Source organism: Carassius auratus, unplaced genomic scaffold (genome assembly GCF_003368295.1).
Source record: "Carassius auratus strain Wakin unplaced genomic scaffold, ASM336829v1 scaf_tig00022917, whole genome shotgun sequence".
Classification (NCBI taxonomy): domain Eukaryota; kingdom Metazoa; phylum Chordata; class Actinopteri; order Cypriniformes; family Cyprinidae; genus Carassius; species Carassius auratus.
Window position 1 is genome coordinate 180,900 of NW_020525224.1, and position 21,148 is coordinate 202,047.

Here is a 21,148-nt window from a genome sequence, read left to right on the forward strand (position 1 = left end):
TGCCTTAGGAAGGTAACCAAGCAAGGTAACGACGTAACGTCAACACGACTAATCAATATTCATAAGCAGAACGTTCGCCATTGGGTGGTTGTCACGATGCGTAAGCATGATGTACTTAATATTCATGAAGCAGAAATTCGACATTGGACGGTTAACACACAGCGACAGCATGACCTTATTAATATTTATGAGGAAGGTCTGAGTCATAAAATGTCTAGAAAAAAAATAGTAGGCTAAACACTAGATTTATACAAAATGTCTTCATACACAGTTAAGCCAAAACACGGTTAATTACATAATATAATAAAAATAGAAACAATCAAAAATAAAATGACATAGATATAACATATTGTTGAATTTGCTCTTTAATTCATTTACTTATGTCTCTCTCTCGGCTGGGCATCCGAGCATTAATTACGAAGCTAGTTCTCATGCAGCCTGTTAGCTGTAGATACATTAATAAGACATCTCAACAAGGACTTGAGGACGAAGATCCTTGGTTCAATTAATATACATTTAAATTTCAAAGTACTTTATTGGCACGATTGTTCTGCATACAATATTGCCAAAACGTCGACGCGCGACCACACACACTCGCATTTAAATTTGTTCATTTTTTATTTGAATTGCTAATTTAATAACTTTATGAAAGCAGAAATGACTCTGCACTGTTACTTTGCCGTTTTACGTTTAATTGAATACTGATAGTTTTAATTTGTTAACACTGCTGTGCTGTTGGTTTAGCCTACTGCGCAATTTAATTTTTTTTTTTTTTTTTTTTTTTTTAGTTTTCAGTAACGTTAGCAAATAAAACTAAAACTGAAATTATAGAATAGTAAAGCAAAATTGAGGCAAAAACACTGAACAAATGCCCTATGTGTCTCTGTGCTTGCCAATTTAAATCATCTGATGTTCGGCTAAGTTATAAAACAAATAAGAATGACCTGTTGACACACACTTACTGTATAAGTGGACTGTGTATTTCTGTACTGTGCTGCACCCTACTGTTCTCCTGCATCCAAGTGAAATTACTTTCAGTTACTCGTCCCAATTAACTTCCATAGTATGGAGAAGAATAAAAAAACATTTCAGCAAAAGCAACAAATTATGCTTATTATCTTTTTATCCTTAAATGTCTAACCAAATTGAACAATTTTCCATGAGAGGATCAGTCTCACATGTATTCTTTGGTGTATCCAGCAGAATGTATCATTCCAGAATGTTGGTGCGTGAAAGATACATCCACAAACTTAATTTGGTCAATTTTAAAACACGTCCCTTCATTCTCCCAGTGTCAAATTGGTGTAACAATCCCACCCAGTGGCCAGAGTCTTACCCGGACATTTACTCCTCCCTCATCGAGTCACCAGGTAGCCAGCGAATGATTTTACTTCGTACTAAGTAGACATCTTTAAATGTATGTAGTTTGTCTTTATATTTAGAGTACTGCGTGCACTTTTTTGTCCAGCCATACAACTAGCCTGGCTTAGCTTTCGTTTAGCATCATACGTAATTTATGATATTTCCAACAGCAAAATATGGATGACGATGGCATGGATTTCAAATGTGGGGTTTTACAAACATTATTGTTGCACCCAACCACACAACAACTCTTTGGCATGTTGTAAGGTTAGTCCACTTCCTCGATCTGTATCGCGGTTTGTTTTCCCTTAAAAGTGGGCGTGAATCTGTTCATAGACATTCTATGACGCTGTTGTGCGTACGCAACATGGGTACCAGCAACAGGAAGTGAACTATCCTTTTAGTGGCAGTGTAGTCCCCTCTAGCGGAGGAGATGGCATTGCATCCCGCTGCAGATATCTTGGATATATATTATTTGTTGCCGCACAAGACATGATTTCTGAAACCATTCCTAGTAATGAATCTTTTACAATGTAGTGAGCTGATATCTAACATAAGGACTGTACCTATATATTAAAAGTGCCCTCTCACTCTGCATATTTTATTATTTTTTTATAATGCTCAAAAAGAGTATAATACCCATACTAATTAAGATATTATTGGATTGAACTGAAATTCTGAAAAATGTGAATTTTAGCTTATCCAGAATAGTATTTGCTTCTAAGAAGAATCTTCCTTCGCTGGTTCCAAATTATGATAAATCTTTATGATTGCACACTTTTTGGATCCCTTGAGTCAGAAGTGGAATAATGTGCAGTCTTGCCATCATATGTGTGTTGGTTCCATGCTTTGAATATTGCATCTCAAAGACTTGTTTTTAATGAATTAGATTCAAATAAAGGTTTTAATGAAGGTGGAATGTACTGTATGTAAATCCCCTGACCTAATCTGTTTGTAGGCCTACCTCTCTCTCTCTCTCTTTCCTTCCTACACCAAACACAAGATCAAGCCCCCTTTCGAGGATAGGCTAAATAAATAAACAGAGGAAGTACAATTCTAGGCTAAAGTTCAACCTCATGCTGTTCCTGGTCAGATATCTGTGCTAGTCACCACTTTTAAAACGAGAAAAACACTATGAAAACTTAAGTTAGGGACTTTGCTTACTCTTTACAAGACAGCCTGCCAGATCAGGAATAAAAAACGCACTGTTTGGGTATTCTTTTACATTGCAAAACTTCTCTTGAGGACATCGCCAAACACCAGGTACAAGTGTCTCATTTAAATTGACTGCATGCTTTGGAATGTTCCATTTTAAAGAAGTATTTAAGTCAATGGACATATCATTAAAACAGGAATAGAAACGTGCACAGTGCCATTCAAAACAATGCACACTTGCAGTAATTTTTTACGCAATGAGCTACACATTTAAACATTTTTGTGCAAATCACTAAATTGATGCCACTGTGCAATCTATTTAAACAGAACACAGATTTGGATGGTCAAGTCATTGGAGTGCAAAAGTTTAACCTCAGATGAATAAACTTTATATAATGCAACTGTTTAGGATACATGCCAGGGACATATATTTGTGTTAGTTACAATATCTGTGTACTATAATATCTTTAGTGTCTCTCGTTTAAACTGTGACCTCTTAAAACTGTACATTGTGATTGTGAGATTGTGTAGCAGTGCCAGGTCAATGTGCAGTGATTATCTCAGATAGTGTAAAGGGGACAGCCCACTGGCCAATGACAGATAAGAGAGAATATATATATATATATATATTCTCCAGAACCCAATATATTAAAAAGTCCAAGAGGTCCAAACAGTGGTTTCCAATTTACACCTTTTCTATTGGCCATATTTTTATTTTCTACAAATGCAAAAAATCAAGACCTGCATTGTTTCCAAATCAAAATGAATGACTAATCAAGTATATATTTTCAGAAAATGCAGCTGCATACCCAAATCTTTGTCCTTGTTGCCTTCCTTTGGAGTGTCCCACCACTTTCCCTGGCTGGGAAGATCCTCGTGTACCCAGTGGATGGAAGCCACTGGCTTAACATGGACATTTTGCTGCGAGAACTTCATCAGCGTGGTCACAAATTGACAGTTGTCCGTTCTGCTAACAGCTGGTACATCCCAGAGAACACCACACACTATACGCCCATAACCATCCATGCCGATCATCTGACTAGCCTGGAGGACCCCAAGTACATGGCGTCTTTTCTTAAGAGAAACATTGACATTCAAAGAGGGGAAGGATCTGTTTGGTCATTCATGGCCCTTCAGAAAGAAGTAATTACTCTTCTAAAAGAGTCTCACAAGTCTTCTGCTGAGATGGTGAAGACCATTCTAGAGGATAAAAAGCTTGTAAAAACGCTTAAAGAGTCCAAGTATGATTTGATGCTAACTGATCCTGGTTTTGCAGGAGGTGTCATACTGGGCATGTACTTGGGACTACCAATGGTGTTCAATGTACGATGGATAACAAATGGAGAAGGGCACTTTGCAATTGCACCCTCGCCGCTTTCTTACATCCCGACTATCGGATCTAGGGTGACAGATAAAATGAGTTTTGCAAATAAAATGAAAAATATCTTGCATTTTGGAATCGGCCAATACATTGACCACATGATCACAAGGCCTCTTTATCAAGGAGTTATCAGCAAATACATAGACCCAAACTCCAATGTGTACTCTCTGATCCAAGGAGCAGATCTGTGGCTCATGCGAGTAGATTTTGTATTCGAGTTCCCTCGACCTACTATGCCCAATGTGGTCTATATTGGAGGCTTCCAGTGTAAACCATCCAAACCTCTACCAAATGAATTGGAGAAGTTTGTCGAGAGCTCTGGAGAGCACGGGGTTGTGATCATGTCTTTGGGTACTCTGCTTGGAAGTCTGGGTCCTGAAATATCTGAAGTCGTAGCCGCTGCTTTTGCTCGCTTGCCACAAAAGGTAGTTTGGAGGCATGTAGGAGAAAAGCCATCTAAATTGGGGAACAATACACTGATAGTGGACTGGCTGCCTCAGAATGACCTCTTAGCCCATTCTAAAACTAAAGCTTTTGTGACACACGGAGGAACGAATGGTATCTACGAGGCGATTTACCACGGTGTTCCAATGCTTGGACTTCCGCTCATCTTCGACCAGTTTGACAACATAATTCGCCTGGAAGCCAGAGGGGTGGCTCAAGTGCTTGATGTCGCAACCCTGGATGTAGATATCCTAACACAAACCCTAAAGGACATCCTGGATGAAAATCAGCCATACCAGAAGAACATGCGCAGGATGTCAAGCCTACATCGTGACACTCCGCTCAAGCCAATGGACAGTGCCGTCTTTTGGCTGGAGTTTGTCATGAGGCATAAGGGTGCAGCACACTTGCGCACAGAGTCCTACAGGCTTCCTTGGTATTCCTACTACTGCGTGGACGTTTTAATGCTGATAGCGAGTTTGCTTATGGCAGCCTGCCTGCTCTTGGTTTTGATGAGCAAGGCTTTGCTGAAAGTTTTTGTCAAGAAAAGGAAATCTAAAAAAGACTGAAGACATTTGTTTATATATATATATATATATAGGCTGATATCATTAATAGGACTCTACACATCCCTTTCAATGTGGAAAGGGTTGATTAGTTAGCATGTTAGTCCCTGCTGGTAGATGCAACTATTCCATCTGGTTAAATAAAAAATCTTTCTAATTTTGCAAGCATTATTTAAGTCAAACTTGGCGACTGCCAAGTAGATAAATATGAATCCTAACAGATAACTTCAATATGGTACTAAACAACACCCTATATTTCTACAGAATTGCAATTTATAACCAACTTTCCCAAACCATCTGCAACTGCTGCAACGTTTGGTTGAGAATGTTGCTAGGTCAGGCCGTTCAAACAAACAGAGCAGTGTTTTGTTGACGCCACAGAACCAGCATACACACTTTTTGGGAAAACAAATCTATGAATGGCTAACTTGGAATTTCAATATACATAAAGTTACACACATCAGCTTTAAGGTTCATACAAATACATTTGGTCAATTAATATGTTTCTAACAGGATGTTTTTGTTTTCAAAAAGGAACTGCAACAGATTTTTTTTTTTCAGTTTGTTTTATTGATTTGTACAGACATTGAATGAACCAGCTGTCTATTTTGCCCGTAAATATTTCACTTAACACAACCACCGGCATGGTCAACAAAAATAAAATAATTCAGAAATCAGAATCATAATGCGACAGATGACCAATGATGCCGAACGTCTCCTACATTTTGGAATGGTATTACTATATATGGTTACAATAGGTGAAACGCTTGAGAGAGAGTAAAAAATAAAGTGCTCCGTCTTCATCTGTTCTACTGTGTCACTTTGAGAATACTCATCTCACCTCTCCAAAAAGTAGCAATTCCATTTCTTTCTCTATGAAAAACAAAGTATAAAAAAAGGTTAGAAATGTCTAGATATCTCAAATCTACAGACCACAGCTCAATTGTCACTGTGTGATATTTAAGGGGATCAATGTCATATACATGCAAGATATAAAGACAAACACTTGAACACAATCAATAGAACATGTAACCTATATAATAGATACCAGTCTGTAACTTTGTTTAGTTCCATTAGGAAAACATTACAAAATGCTTTTCTTCCTTCTGTAATAATAATAATAGCAGTAATTGATCCACAGCTAACTTTACTAAACGTCTGTTCCACTCACCCCACAAGTCACCAGTTTTCTTTCTATATTTTAACAGTTTAACAGATGGAGGAGAGAATGAATAAGGGAGAAAGAGATTAAAGAGAGAATGAATGTCTGGGAACAGCTTTGGTATTTTAAAAGTATAGCAAAAACATCAAGTCGGTCAAATTATACATCTTCCTGCGACTGCATGTTGCTCAGGCATTTTTCTTTCACTTCAGAGTGTCATCTTTCCAGACTTGTTGGACAGACGTTACAGCAGATTATTTCAACATATAAACCCTGGCAGTGGCCGTTTCTCAGGACACATTTGCTCGAATTCGAAGGAGTAGAAATTATAAACATATAGCACATTAGCAATCTGCTATTAAGGAGCATCCCGAAATCATGAGTAAAGAAAAAAAAGTTCTGCTTCTGTTATGTGTATTGCCTTGTTCCAAGTGAGATTCCATTTTAAACTAGTGATAACAGTACAAATCTTTTTTTACTCGAACTCTCAGAACTACCTAATCTGTTTTTCAACCAATTCAATCAAATACTGCCGTCACATGCATTTCAACTTTACAAAGCCGTATCTCTGTATTATAGCATTAGTGATGCAACTAACGCTCTGCCCAGAATTTCAACCAATAACAAACAATGAAGATTAACTGTAAAACTAAATTGGTCCAAACATGGATATTAATAGGGCGTTAGAGCCCAAATGTCTTAATCTTTTTGGGAAATTCTGGACAAAGAGCACCTATAAAGTTGCGAATTCAAACAAGAGTGAACATCTGCCAACGTTTTTTCCAGAACTAAAAGAAAAAGAAAATTACAGGGACATGCAGCAAAACACAAGTTGCAACAAAGCATATAATAAACCATTCTGAAAACCAATCCTCCATGCTTCAGAATCTTTAGATGTTGGTCTACGTCCCCTTGTGAATTTGCTAAAATGAAACCAAATGTGCAAATGTTCAGCGGTGAAACAAATGGAGAATGTGTTCTCTTTAAAGTAGTCACAATTCCAAAGTGAAGTGCAATGGTGCAGTGTGCTATAAATAAAAACCGAGATTCTGCCTTGTAAGTGTACATCCAGAAAAACTTGACCACGGATGGCTAGACAACATTGACAGGGGGATTATTCCATAATGAATTGAAGCATGTGATTGTAAATCAGTCGATCAAACCTCTTTGTTAAACTTTGAGGCAAACACATTTCATTTAAACAATGGTTGTGCAACAAGACTTGGAAATGGAAATGTAGCACAAAAAAAAAACTAATTCACACAAACCTAAAAACAAAATCATTAGTGTCAATTACACAAGAATAAAGACAAAATAAACTAAATGCCTTCGTTGTCTGATACTTCTCCCTTCATCTTTTATTTCCACAACTTGAGATACTCAAAATAAAACTTTCCAGAACACTTTTATCACCTCTTTCCATCCACATGCAAATTGCAGCCTCTTGTATAGGGTTTCTTTCTTTTTAGAGTCACTTCCTCTCTGCTTACATTCCTCACTCTTCTTTCCCTCCCCACCATGTATATCTTTTCATTAGTGTTCAATCTCTCATCGGGGTCTCTGACTTTCCTCCACTTACCGAGTCAATCCCACCACTAGGACAAGAGACCCTCCCTACTCGCCGTCCCTGCACTGGCACCTCCTGCCACCAGGTTCCTCAGCAACTTCCTCCTGCCAGCTTGATAGTCTTCCTCATCCACGTTCACCAGGAGCTTAATGGCCTCGTGGCCCACTGCCTGCTTCAGAGAGTCCGTGATGAAAACGCCCTTCAGGGCTTCCAATAGTGAGCCGTTGATGTAGTCCCGCCAGAAGGCGTCCAGGTAGGTCAGCTCTGAGAACTTGATGTCACATATGATGGAACCCAGGTCTCGGGATTTGAGGATGGTGTTGGCCTGGTTGAACCGCTCAAACTGCCTCTCCAGCGCCTCCTGCTTGTTGGAGAAGACGTTTCCTTGTAGAGCCGACTCGTGCTGACAGTACTCCGCACGCACTCTCAGTCGTATGTCTGTGAGACAAGGAAGAAGGTTAAAAAAAATGAAGTGGCTTTTAAATCAACCTACAAAGGACACACAGATTCCAGGAGTATTGCTTGTCAATGCTCAGATGGCACATCCATGGAGAATATGATACATACCCAAAAAATGGCAAGGTCTGGGTAAAATGTTTTAATATGATTGACTGCCTTAAAAGAAACTTTCAATGATTTTAAGAGGTTGCTAATAGGTTTGTTTTATAAAAGTCACTGGGTGTGCCACCAAGACGCCCGAACAAAACGGGTTATATCATTGGAGCTTGTAATTAAAACTTTTATTGGCAAATTGGTTATGACCTAATTAATATCACATTCCAGTGCTCGACAGTAAGAACTGGCCAATGGCCCGGGGCCAGTGTGAAAGATGCTCGGGACAGTTGACAAATTTATCACTGGCCCCATTGGGGCACTGCTGCGTCAACATAAAAGAGGAGAAAACACTTTATTCAATATATAGCTTAAAAGCAAGCAGCAGTGTGAAACATGAAAAACAGTGTCAGTGTCTTATTTCATCAAAAGCAAAACTTAATTTGCTACTATAAAGTTGCTCTACACGGTTCAGTTTTTACCTGCAGACCAGTTTTTATCCACTCGACAGACTAAATAAAGAGCTGTGCATAAAAGAGGGTGGAGCCTCAGCGCACATCTTCTGTGACTCAATCGTCATGGACTAATGACAGTACGAAGGTGTTTTGTAGCTGGAATAAACTTTTCCAGAAAGTTAGCTTTGGCAAGCCATTTCAAACTCCCAAAATGAGCAAAAAAAAAAAATGTTTTGGCCAGATTTTGTTCGAAATTACTACGTCACATAAGTTGTCACACCTGCTGTCAGAGAGTGAATTTCTGTTCGCCTGCTGTTCTTCCTAAAGCATCATTTAATTTGTATCTTTGCTCTTTATATTCCATTGTGCTATAGCTTGTAATTTGTTTTTGTGTCATATGTGCTTATTTATTATAATAATAGATAGCAAGGGTCAAAAACAATGATAACAGCAACTATTTAATTTTTTTGCTGCAGGGCCAATTAAAATATTGGCAGGGAAAGTAAAACGTTGAACAATCCTTAGCATTGAGCCCTGCATTCCATGGCCCTAAACCTTCTCTTTCAGCAACTGATGCTTGCATTTTTTTGTTGTTGTTGTTGTTCTTCAGCAGATTTGTTGTCTTACCACAGGTCTGTTTTTCTCTGCAGTCAGCTGTCGTGTGAGATCTCTTCCTTTTCCTGTTCAGTGGAGGTGGGGTGGGTTTAGCACGTGGTGGGCACACCTGGGGTCCTGATGGAGGACAGCAGATCAATGGCTGGGTTCCTGAAAAACAGAAAATTAAAATCACTACCACGATGTCCGTCTCGCTTGTAGTACATGCATTTCCACTGATCATATCAGACTCTGATCATATTCGATATGTTTAATATTTTGACCTGATTTTTAAAAAAATGTCAAAGTGGTAGTGTGTGAATCGGAGTAATAACCATTTACAAAGTCGGCAAGCGTATGATGCCAAGTGATTAAAAATCTTTCCATATTGTAAACATTGTGAAGTGTATTCAAGCCTTTTGTCATTCTGGAACTTCTTTCAAACTTATGGTGCATTCAAGTCACATGTGAAAGATTGTATTTATGAGTTTTACTTATATCAACGCCACAACAATTCAAGGAGGACTTGAACACACCAGTAGCCACTGAATTAAGACACGCCCTTAATCCAAAAACCCTACACGTTTCAAAATCCAAACTTCCTGTTTCCCACATATGTGCTGTAAAACACTAAATTACTGACTGATTAGTGCATCAAAAGTTCAGATTGGCTTATCAAAGAATTATAAGACATTTCTGCAGTTTACAGAGTGACAGATGTGGTATTTCAGTAAAACATAAAACCAAAAATGCTTACAGCAAAATTAAGAGGTCTAATTTAGGACACACCTGTTCTTCTGTGAGGAGTTCCCTGCTGCGCCTCTCCTGCTCCTCTGGGAGAAACATAGCGGACTGATGTCTCCTCCAGATATTTATCCACTGGATCTGGGCACACTGGAAAATAATTAGCAACACATTAGATATGCTCCTTGCCAAAAAATACTGCAGAGTGATGAAACTGTAGTTTCACTGTACACAATAAGCATCTGTCAAAGGTGAAATTGACAAGATCTCAAACCTGTCTGTCTCTTGCGCAACGTAACGTACGGCAGCAGGTCATGGCGAGTGATGATGCGGAGCAGCTGAAGAACATGCCGGAAGTTTGTCTCGTCACATCGCCCCTGACGCTCCAGCGCAAGCAGGAAATCTCGCCCGCTCCGTATCCCTCCTCTCTCGTACTCGTCAATAACGTCCACAAAAAGGAAGGACAACACACGTACGTCACGGTGCGTCAGCTGCGCACCCACAATATCAAACATGCGGTGAAGAGAGTAAAGCCCATATGCGTCATCCACAGCCTCCTCCGGCCACGGCTCCACCCGGCCAGACGCAGGTCTCCGTGATGAGGAGGAATTACTGCAGGACGCCGGACCCAATCGGCTTAGAGAGAGCGCAAGGGAGTTACCATGAGCTGTTGGAGATAATGAAGCTGCAACCCAGCCTCTCCGAGGACAGGAAAGCCCTGAGCGGGAATACGAGTCTATCGGGGAACGAGAAATGTGTTGCCTGCCCTGACTAGATGAAGAGTTCTGTGGTGATAGGAGGGCAGGGTTGGCATTCCCATGCTGCTGTGAGGTCATCACTCTTCACTAGACGGGTGATGGGTGAGGGGGATGGCAGAAGGCCCTGTCAGCAGTGTGAAGCAGCCTGAACTGTGTCAACACACTTGGCCCGCAACTCTCACCTCCAACTTCACTCTAGAAGAGAACAGAATTAATACTCAAGCTTTAGAACACTAACAACACCACAGTATTTTACATTCATATAACATATTGAATAATAAATTGATAAAGATGATAATCAGACTAGGACAAATTACCACATGACCTGGGTTCATTTTACAGTTTTTTTTAAACTGATCTATTGCTTAACTCTGTTTTCTAGACTCAATGTCAGCTGCCATTGCTCAATCATTCAGCATCCAAAACCATGCAGATCATGTTTTTACATCTCCCCTACATATAAAATCATATAGTTTATATATTCTAAATTCAAATCTACATATAAAAACATTAAGATAGTATATTTTTATATCAATTTACCATATATAAATTCTGGTATATATAAAATATATTACAGTTATTACACATATATATTAAAAATGTATATTCTGATATCACATCTAAATTTAAAATAATATACTTCATACATTTAGATAACACGTTTAAACATCAAATGTACTCTGATATAACATCTACGAATAAATCACACAGCTTAGATACTCTAAATTCATCTACTTTTAAAATCATAGGGATTATATAGTTGATATCACATCTATAGTGCTTCAATTTAAGAACCTATTTGAGTTTAACTAAGCCTGTTTGTTCAGTTTTCGATCTAATAAACCTAATAAATATTGGTGGATAAAATATTTAGGCTGAGGAACAGTGAAGTTACTGACCTGGTTTAGATTAATAATTAACATCTAACAGATTTAAGAGAGTGAAAATCAAAAAAGCTGAATGCATCAATCATTTAACTTCCATATCATGCGTTTAAAAACACAAACATAGGCTCTTTTCATATGCAAGGTTTGAGAGTGGAAACTCCGATCAAAAGACTTGATGAATAAGGAGTTAAGACATCAACAATCTTCTGAAATCCATCTGGACAGCTGTGTTAGCCTGATGCTTAGCATACACAAGGAGAGGCTGAAGAACACCGGGATCTTTTAAGAAAACATATTTTATGGTCAATATTTCATTGTGATCCCCTTTAATGCTTCTATATGCCTAAAGATACTTAAACGTTATTTGTTATTGATATAAACTTCGCTTAGGAACTGACTGTTGGCTTGCTAACGTCAACAGCGTGTAGCAACACTGAATGTACACAACTGTCTTACCTCTTCAATGCCATGAATCACTTTACAGACACGGAGACAATGGACGTTGACTCTTCTCAAAACTGCGGTCTGGTCCTCATATGTGTAAAATAATCGTGTGTGGGGATAATTTAAACGGTTTGGTGAAGCTTGGTAACGAGCCCATTTTTTTGTTCCTCTACTAAAATGTAGGTACATCCGGGACATGAGAAAGCGTGGGGCAACATCCGGGGAATGTAGGAAACGCTTCGTCAAAAATAACAATAAATTAATGTGATGTGTAACTAGTATTTTTTTATGCGGTTACTAATAAATGTATAAGAAAAGAAAACCATAATAGGTGTTTGTATAGAATTTATTTATTTATTTTAATGATGAAAAACACAACACTGCATTGCCCCTTTACCTATGAAAAATCAACATAACCACAGTGTCATTGTTACTAATGTGAAAACTTAAACAATAAAAATGGGTTAATCTTAAACCTTGTGAGAAGTCTTGATAATTCTGTTTGATTTCTTTCCAGTTGTAGCTGATTTGAATTCAATAAAATCAAAATGGCTTTTTTTCCCTACACAATAGATTCACTTTTAGCAGATACTTATTATTATGGGAAAACAGTCACCTGCAGCTGACTATTTAAGTAGCAAATCACATTTTAGGTTACAACAAATAAGCTACAGAGTTTTTTGGAGTTATTTATTAGAGTTATTTGGATCCCAAAAAATAATTAAACCATATGCTAACATTAGGCGAATTTCTTAACTGGTTAAATGAGTGTGGGACAAATATCTTTATTCAAACATAATAAATTATTCTTGTGATAATTTATAGTTCTTGGCATTCAGTAGGTTAACTTGATGGCACAAGGCAGTTAAATAATTCTGTAGCATCCACACATTTCTTGTTTTTGGGTTTCCCTGGAATCTGTTAAAACAAAGGTATGAAGTCAAAATAACTCAAATGTACAGAACACATAAAGATAATGATCTTTCTTTAAACTGCCTGATTCATGTACTCACTCGGACAAATGTGGCAAAGTGCTCACAATTCTGTGTCAGGAGTTTGTAAGTAAACTATTTGTGCAGTAAAGCATCTCATCGTTTTCTAATTTCCTCCACAGGTGAAGGCCTGAGAGCGTGCTGGTTATTGCTCACTGAAACACGAGCTCCTTTTGGTACATTCATTTTAGACAGGAGCTGATGCCGTATCTTAGTTTCTCCAAGCAAAAGGTCACCACAAACAAGGAAGATAGCCTGCAGACAACTTCGAAACATCAGCTGAGTTTCATCTGGAAAAAGTAAATTTAATATAAGGCAGTTTGTGAGACACATGCATACATACTGCACACATATATATATATATATACAGAGCTGGGGTATTCCTTGAAAATTTTTATGTTTCTGATTCCTTATAATGTTACTGAAATTAATTGAATGTAGTTAGTAATGTAATCCATTACATTATTATTATTTTTTGCTATTTTATGAACAATATGCTTTCATGTAATCAAATAAAAAAAAAACGTCTGATTACAAGTATTTTAATCTAATTACTAGTAGGCTACTTAATTATTGGAAACTACTATCCAACTCTCTCTCTCTCCTTCTCTCTCTCTCTCTCTGTGTGTGTGTGTGTGTGTGTGTGTGTGTATGTGCCCCAACATGCCCCAAGTTATATACACTCATATAGTAGGCTATATTATTGTCTGGTATAGCATGATTATATTTTTATAGAATTAGTATTAGTACTAAAGTAAACGTTCTTGTGCTTACCAGCAACTGCAAAGTGAATGGCGTATCCATCTTCGTCGTACACGTCTCAATGTGAGTAGCCAATGGGGTACGAGAAATCGATCAAATCTCCGAACTGCATGGTGGATACAACCTGCTGCTGGGATGGGCAATAGGCTACCACATAATTTGTTTTCGATACGATACCGATACTTTTAATGGCCAGTATCTTCTAAACTGAACTTTTAGATTATGAAACGTATTTAATATTATGAGTACAATACACCTTAATTGCAACTTATTAGGTTATATTTTTGTTCACACATGGTTAAAATATGTTTACTGTAGTGGTAACCAAGGAAATCTACAAATACTATAGTAAAACTATGTTCACTTTACCATGGTTCAAGGGACTGCCAGTAACAGGCTGTTGCATGCATAAAATGCAATCTTTTTATTCGGACTTAAATTAATAATACAGAATAAAACATGAGCAATATGAACTTTTAACATTCAAATTTAAATAAATGTACTGCACAAACTAGGGTACAATTTCAATAGGTTTATTGTGAAATAACTCAAACATATAGCCTATGTTTTTTTCTGCATTGTTCTGGGCTTACCTTTCCAAAAACATAAATACTTTCTCATTATATAGGCTACTCTTGGGAAACGCAGCTCTTATTTAAATGCACTGTCAGAAGGGAGTGAACTCTCTCTTTAATTGATTGATTGCCTTTCAACATTTGTGTGAATTTATTTTTATTTTTTTTGCCGCAGAAGGTTTGTTTGTGAAGACATTGGCATTGCAGTTTTAGCTACTCCTGCCACCCCTGCAGGGTTATTATTAATTTCACCGAATACACTTAGGATCTTATTCTTGACTTAAAGTTAAAAATAAATAAGCGTGTCACCTTTAGAGTTGGATGTCTTGTGACGGCATAAACATTCACAACACAATTCACTTTATTACAGTATTACCATGATGAATGAGTGACAATCAGCCATCCAGAGTGACAAACCGTGAATTCATCTAATTATTTAAAGATGCAATCCATGAAAAATAAGCAAATGAAGCTGTTGATAGACATATCAGAGAGTTAATAAAGGAATCATCAAAGCTGTATGTCAACTAAATTAAACAGAAATGTATTTTTGTGAAGTATATATTCATTAAAGTCAGCTGGCAAATTACAAACATCAGTATTCTGTTTTAAATAGACTGGTTTGACTTTGGTTTAAATGGAGTCCACGTTTCTTCCGAATTATGCCTCCATGAAAATGTTTATTCATCTTCTTCACTCATATATCTTGATTTACACAAATTATGGCCGTCTTCCTCTTGTTCTCCTCCTGGATTGGTTTTGTGCATCTTTTATTTCTTGTGGTTGCCAAACTGTACAGCCATCTGGTTACTGACACAGCGGAAGGTAGCGGGCTGCACCTCCCAATACCTGATTGGGTTGTCAAAGAGACTGATGCCATTGTAGAACACCTTCTTCATCCCAAAACCCGTAGGGCAGAAGTCATCCGCCCCAACATTAGTGATGTTGTTTGAATGGAGGTAGACAACCTGTAAGGAGAGTGTTATTTTGTTTATATAGTGTAAATGAACTAGAATCAGTAGAATCATGTACACAAACACACCTGCAGATATTTCAAATGAGGCAGTCCACTGGGCACACTGGACAGACGGTTGTTGTCAAGGTGCAGCTCTCTCAGGTCGGTGAGGTAAGACAAAGCACCATGCTCAATGTGGCGAATCTGGTTACTGCCAAGTCCCAACCTACACACAGAAAGAGAGGGGTTTTAGCCACTAGAGGACACCCAAAGCAAACTTTATATCATAAAAGTCCATGATAAAAGTTCAACTGAAGGGAAATGTTTCATTTTATGTAACAGTAGAAGCATATACAATCTGTTTACATATATTAATCCCACCAAAAAAGTAGGAATGTGTAGGGTTTACCTCTGAAGCTGGGTGTACTGGCTGAGATCCACCAACTCTATGGCCTGAATCTGATTACTGTCCAAATGAAGCTCATTAAGACTACTGGGGAGGTCTGATAAGAATGAGACACATTCCATATGGAATCGAATAAGTCGCAATATTTTTTTTCACTCTGTAACACAAGTACACCAACTATTCTGTATATACATATACGATACAGGATTCTCGTTAACCCATTTACTAATAACAAATATAAAAAATGCCAAAGGGTATGGCAGTAAGTTAAGTCAATGAATTCAATTTATATTCAATTTTAACCATCACTCTCGTTACCTTTTGGGATTCCGGTGAGTTTGGCTTCAGAAATGCGCAAGTAGTTAAGTTTAAGGTCCACAAATGCTCCAGGTTCGAAACCACTGTTCTGGAGTGGATTACGACCCATTTCTGTAACATCAACCAGTGTTTGAAGCACAGATCAAGTCTTTAGTTTTAGTGCATTGTGATAGTGAAGAAAGCCACTTTACAGAACAACGTACAACCTCAGTGAGCAACCATAGACCTTAGTCAGGGTAGTGGCATATTACATTTTTGACAGGAATGAAAAAGAGGCTGTGAGGGATATAAGCAAATACTGTGTTCAACGGAGTGTACTTTTATTCAGCTGACAAAGAGTGAAAAAAAAAAAAACACTTTCGGTAGACAAAAACTCAGTGAAACAGTTTTTGAAAATTGTGATCCCTCATCCATGTTAAATTCAAAATGGCATCTAACCTGACTAAGGTCTGTCGGACATCATTAATCACACACACAGACAAACACACGGTCTTACCAATGACATGCATGTTGTGGAGGCCCGAGAAGCTATATGCCTGCACCTTCTTGATATGATTGTCATGGATACGCAGCTCCACAAGGGATGGAGGAAGGTTTTCGGGGATGGAAGTCAGAAGGTTGTGCGAGATGTATAACTTCTGCAAACGCTTCAAAGGGAGGAATGCCTTAGGATGAACTTTGGAGATCTGGTTATTTCTTAACACCAGCGCCTGAAACAGGACAGGAACGATGAGGGAATTTTTTTTACCATTGAGCGTAATATTGCATTTATTTCATTTGAATTTAATTCACAAGAAGAAAGCAAATGTGATTATGATGCAAATTATAAAATGAAGCCATGTTAGGTCTCACATAGAGGTTGGTCATTCCTTTAAAATCTTCCTCCCTGATCTCTGTGATCCTGTTGCTCTGCAGGTCCAACAGCAGTGTGTCTTTAGGAATATCATATGGCACGTAACCTAAACCTGTTAGGGAATAATGCACAAACAAACAAGATTAGATACATTGCTAGAAATGAGATATATGAAAAAAAAAATCAGTATTGTGGATTAAATGTTGTTTAGGCTTTAATGTTGCTATGGTAATCATTTTTTTTTTCAAGGGTAATGGAAACTCAACTTGAAATCAAAATGACTCAATTTACTTTTTTAAATAAAACTTATGGTCTTGTATTGTGTGATTTATTAGTGCAAGTAAAATATATAATAATTTTCTTCATAAAAATCTTTATTAATTAAAATATTGCAACTTGCTCCACTTCTAAAATGACTTTCCTTTTCAGATGACATCACCAGACCCTCGGGGCCTCGCCCCTCCAGCACCTGTCTCCCTTATGGTATGCAATGCCCACATTTCATAATCCAATGATATGCTGATGAATAAAATGAAAAAATCCTGCCCTAATTATTTTTTCTTGTAAAAAATTCAGCAGTCACATTATGAAAGTAAAATATCATACAGGCACATGCTTACTTTAGCAGCTATAAATGGCGGCCTACAGCATTAGATGGATGATGGCATGTGACGAAATATCTTTCTACTGCTTACCAGAACTGGCCAATCAAAATCAAGTTCTCCAGAGAGCTGTAATAAAAGATGCTATATCCATCGAATCCCCCCACTTTACAGAATTATGATGCCTTTAGAGAGTAGGAAGGCAGTTCATTTAAGAAACAGTTTCTTCAGGATTAACCATCTGAGTCTTTGAGTTCACTTGTAAACTTTTCTTTGAGCTATAATTTCGGAAATGTTTGGTAATTCTCTGGGCTTCGGGACTGTGTGTTTGCTGTGCTCTGTTGTTGTGTGCTAGCATTCCCCTCTAAGCTTCCCATATAATTAAGATGGAGCTAGATGACCATGGCTCCACGTAGCACATTACAACGTGGGGAGAGAAAAAAAAGAGGAGAATAGCTTATTTTATAAACTTCATAATAGCGAGATAGGAAAGAGGGCAGTTGTGCTTGGGTGGTACCTGGCATCCACAGAAACTGTCCATTTGCTTTTAAGTTCATCATTCCTGGTGACCGACATCATAGTTTATGGCACGTTTGCTGTACCGAGTAGAATAAGCAGAATGTCTGTCTTCTCAGGTGACCGAACACACACCACATGTGCTGTCTGGTGTGGATGGGCCAGATTAGCGGTGTGTCTGAATTGGTATCCGTTCTCCAGCTAAATATGACCCTGATCTCATCCAGGCCTTTGATGTGGATGTTAAATCCTGACATTTCTATTTAGCTTTCAGCCAAAACTTCCTGCTCACTTTCCCTACTTTCAGCAATTACGTTGATTTATATTTGATGTAGTTTTATATATATACACCTCATAACTCATATTCAAATAATTGTGTTTCATACCACATTCATTCATACCACATTTTAAAAATCTCATGGGAAAAATGATAGAACAGGTCTTTCATCTTTGCTTGATGTCACAGACTAGTAATTTTGGGATAGGACGCAGATATAAAGGGGATATCCTGTAACTCAAATCATCTTAATCACAAACCAGTGTAACTTCACTCTTTACACCAGTGGTTACCAAATGGTGGGTTGCAGCCCAAACACGGGTTACAAGAATAAAAAAAAAAAAAAAAAAAAAAAAAATATATATATATATATATATATACTTTTTTTTTTAAATATATAAATATATATATAAATATAATTTTTTTTTCTTTTTCTTTTTTATACCCAATATAAATTTGGGTCTAGAAGCCAAACCTCTTAGACTAAGCAGTTATTATCTTGTCTGTCTATACCAAGATACTTTTTCAAACACATATCATCTTAAGCCCACCTAAATCCGAGCACTGTACGACTCTGAGGTCGCACCGACAGCCAAATGGGCATGTAGGATGTTCCGGTTGGTAAGGATCCACAGCTGACCCTTCTTCCTCGTCCTTCATCATCATCATCAGCTCTTTCATATCAATGTCCTTGTCAAAGTCCCAGAATCCTTTTTGCTCAAAGGGAAGGGCGGAAGAGTCAAGTGGCAGGTGGGCAGTGCAGAGAAACAGAAAAGCCACGAGGACCAACAACATGGTTGCTACGTTTTTAATCTGTGAAAAAAAAGAGAAACACAGAGGAAGTAAGCCTTGAAAATATGGCAGTGCAATTGTTTTCCAGGCTTTTTTAAAACCATAAATACTACTTTGTATCCAAAAGCTGATTCTGGTAAAAATCCATCATTCTGCGGTCTCATTAAGCTTTGAATATGTAACCGCCTCATTAACAGTCACAATAAACCAATCTGCTCTGCACATCTACAATAGGGAAAATATCTCATTGTAACTAAAACTAAAACCTGAGACAGGGAAAGACTTGTTTGGGTCAGATGCATCAACGTGTGCAAATGTGTATTTTTATAACCTGTCTTCATGCTATATTTAAGGTCACTTTTTTCCGCTCCCAGAAAGGGTGTAACATCATCTAAATGTATTTTTGTGTCCTTTGTGTAGCTAAATTACAGCTGAAACCACACTGATGCAACGTCAGTATGAGATGAAGACAGAGAGCCCACTAATGCCCTTTTGGAGCATTTGATAATTTTCTTCTGCAAAAGAAACATTTGACAATTGTACAATCAATGTAACTAAATTATAGATGGGACTTGACTCACTAATAATAACCAAAAGCAGTTCCATCCTAGAGGAAAACTGAATTGCTCTTTCATAGCTTAGGGGATTTTGTTTAATTTAAGGATCAACAGTCTCAGATGTTTAGTCTAAGATTCCTTAGGAGGTTTAAAAATGAAAATAAATGAGAAAATTGTTGACATACAATGACATTCAATGATGAGTGTTTACTATTTTGTATTATTAACACACTATTTTCTTTTTTTAATACTGTAAAGTTTAATACTGACACAATAATAAAAGCCATTTCAAAATATGAATAAATACTACAATTGTATAAATGCTCCTAAAATAGATAAAATATGATACTAAATATACTTTTTTAGTGTGCAGACCCACTGATGCACATTTATTAGATCCTGAGACCATCTAGATCTGCAGTAACTAGTTCTTTTTTTGTGCCACGTGTTGTGCGTGTGGTTTTAAACTGCCTCTGAGCTCTTTCTCTCCCTTTAAATTCACTCCCACACCCTTTACCACAGAATGGTCGAAGAACCACATTACTGGCAAGTTTAACAGATTGTTTTTAGAGATCCTGATTCATGCGCTGAAATAAAGGCACTGAATATACCAAAATCATATCCTCTTAAAATATGACTATGTAATAAACTGACAGACCTAATTTAAAAGCACACAAAATGTTCACAAGCAATGACAGCCAGATTTTACCACTGTAAAATTCTACTAATAGCACAATAAGAATGCTGATGAATGAAACTTTTTGTTTCAGCTCTTTAAAATCTTTACCTCAGTCAAAATTAGTTTGCACCTACTTGTCTACTTATGAGCTTGATGTAGATGAGTCTTTTTTGTTTTATTTTTTAAAATAAGGTTAAGATATCTAGATTTTTCTTTAAAGATGTATAATATCTAAATGATGCCAAATTGTCAAGCAAAGCTGAATTACAACTCATATTAGAGAGATGAGATGGGCTAATTAAAGACTACATTACTGAATGTTGTCAAGATTACAGAGGTGACGTGGAGGACTGAATGACACTACAACAACATTTCTCAAGGATTTTAAAAACTAGGGTCTTTTTTAATGAGCTGAAATAAGCTTTGTAAGCTTTTCGAAGAAATGAGACAGCTTCGACAGAAACATGCTAGCATGGTAACTCATCAGGTGCACAAAACAGGGGAACAGTTCAGGAAGATCAATAAGAGCATCAAGGCATCTTACCTGTTGTGTGAGATGTGTTTGTAGACGATTTCTTCTTTCCAAGGTTTCTGATGGCAGACAGATTTATAGTTTGATCATTGTTTGGATGACTGTCTGTTATGTCCTTGGCTGTCAGCAGTCGCACAGCACTGAACAGTACCTGCAATTCAAAACACAGGACAGCTTGCAAAAAGAGGGGTGAAAAAAAGTGTATTTCAGACATTCCCACTTAACTTGTCTTTCCCTCCCACTGTGTTTCTCTTTCTTTTT

At 37.5% G+C, this 21,148-nt stretch overlaps 3 protein-coding genes and 1 pseudogene across 5 annotated transcripts; 1 reads left to right on the forward strand and 3 right to left on the reverse strand.

Annotated features, from left to right (window-relative positions):
• Window positions 1–1,333: 1,333 nt before the first annotated feature.
• LOC113077619 (UDP-glucuronosyltransferase 2A1-like) lies at window positions 1,334–5,711 on the forward strand. 2 transcript variants are annotated; one of them, XM_026249931.1, is made up of 2 exons: window positions 1,334–1,629; window positions 3,310–5,711. In XM_026249931.1, the coding sequence occupies exons 1-2, from the start codon at window positions 1,543–1,545 to the stop codon at window positions 4,909–4,911; spliced, it is 1,689 nt and encodes a 562-aa protein (XP_026105716.1). In that variant the 5' UTR covers window positions 1,334–1,542; the 3' UTR covers window positions 4,912–5,711. The 2 variants fall into 2 exon arrangements, with proteins under 2 accessions (XP_026105716.1, XP_026105717.1); XM_026249932.1 differs by lacking the exon at window positions 1,334–1,629 and adding an exon at window positions 2,418–2,625.
• On the reverse strand, window positions 5,519–12,278 carry LOC113077620 (death effector domain-containing protein-like). Of its 2 annotated transcripts, XM_026249934.1 has the most exons (6): window positions 12,084–12,278; window positions 10,257–10,935; window positions 10,028–10,132; window positions 9,272–9,409; window positions 7,650–8,075; window positions 5,519–5,781 (listed from the first exon to the last, which is right to left on the reverse strand). In XM_026249934.1, exons 2-5 carry the CDS (start codon window positions 10,816–10,818, stop codon window positions 7,666–7,668), a joined length of 1,215 nt encoding a protein of 404 aa, XP_026105719.1. In that variant the 5' UTR covers window positions 10,819–10,935; window positions 12,084–12,278; the 3' UTR covers window positions 5,519–5,781; window positions 7,650–7,665. The 2 variants fall into 2 exon arrangements, with proteins under 2 accessions (XP_026105719.1, XP_026105718.1); XM_026249933.1 differs by lacking the exon at window positions 5,519–5,781 and having other exon boundaries at window positions 6,847–8,075.
• Window positions 12,279–12,914: 636 nt separating this feature from the next.
• LOC113077615 (phospholipid-metabolizing enzyme A-C1-like) lies at window positions 12,915–14,231 on the reverse strand (annotated as a pseudogene).
• A 937-nt stretch (window positions 14,232–15,168) lies between these two features.
• LOC113077624 (biglycan-like) lies at window positions 15,169–21,060 on the reverse strand. Its single transcript, XM_026249940.1, has 8 exons — window positions 20,900–21,060; window positions 18,879–19,140; window positions 16,932–17,044; window positions 16,576–16,789; window positions 16,080–16,190; window positions 15,765–15,858; window positions 15,443–15,581; window positions 15,169–15,368 (listed from the first exon to the last, which is right to left on the reverse strand). The coding sequence occupies exons 2-8, from the start codon at window positions 19,120–19,122 to the stop codon at window positions 15,171–15,173; spliced, it is 1,113 nt and encodes a 370-aa protein (XP_026105725.1). The 5' UTR covers window positions 19,123–19,140; window positions 20,900–21,060; the 3' UTR covers window positions 15,169–15,170.
• Between the last annotated feature and the right edge of the window lie 88 nt (window positions 21,061–21,148).

Coding starts and splice junctions, on each gene's coding strand:
- LOC113077619 (XM_026249931.1), top strand. CDS start 1,543: ATGACGATGGCATGGATTTCAAATGTGGGGTTTTACAAACATTATTGT. Junction 1,630..3,309: donor ACTCTTTGGCATGTTGTAAG/GTTAGTCCACTT, acceptor ATATATTTTCAG/AAAATGCAGCTGCATACCCA.
- LOC113077620 (XM_026249934.1), bottom strand. CDS start 10,818: ATGACCTCACAGCAGCATGGGAATGCCAACCCTGCCCTCCTATCACCA. Junction 10,133..10,256: donor GTTGCGCAAGAGACAGACAG/GTTTGAGATCTT, acceptor ATTATTTTCCAG/TGTGCCCAGATCCAGTGGAT. Junction 8,076..9,271: donor CAGAGAAAAACAGACCTGTG/GTAAGACAACAA, acceptor CTTGTCTCACAG/ACATACGACTGAGAGTGCGT.
- LOC113077624 (XM_026249940.1), bottom strand. CDS start 19,122: ATGTTGTTGGTCCTCGTGGCTTTTCTGTTTCTCTGCACTGCCCACCTG. Junction 16,790..16,931: donor AAGGAATGACCAACCTCTAT/GTGAGACCTAAC, acceptor GTCCTGTTTCAG/GCGCTGGTGTTAAGAAATAA. Junction 15,582..15,764: donor CAGTACACCCAGCTTCAGAG/GTAAACCCTACA, acceptor TTCTGTGTGTAG/GTTGGGACTTGGCAGTAACC.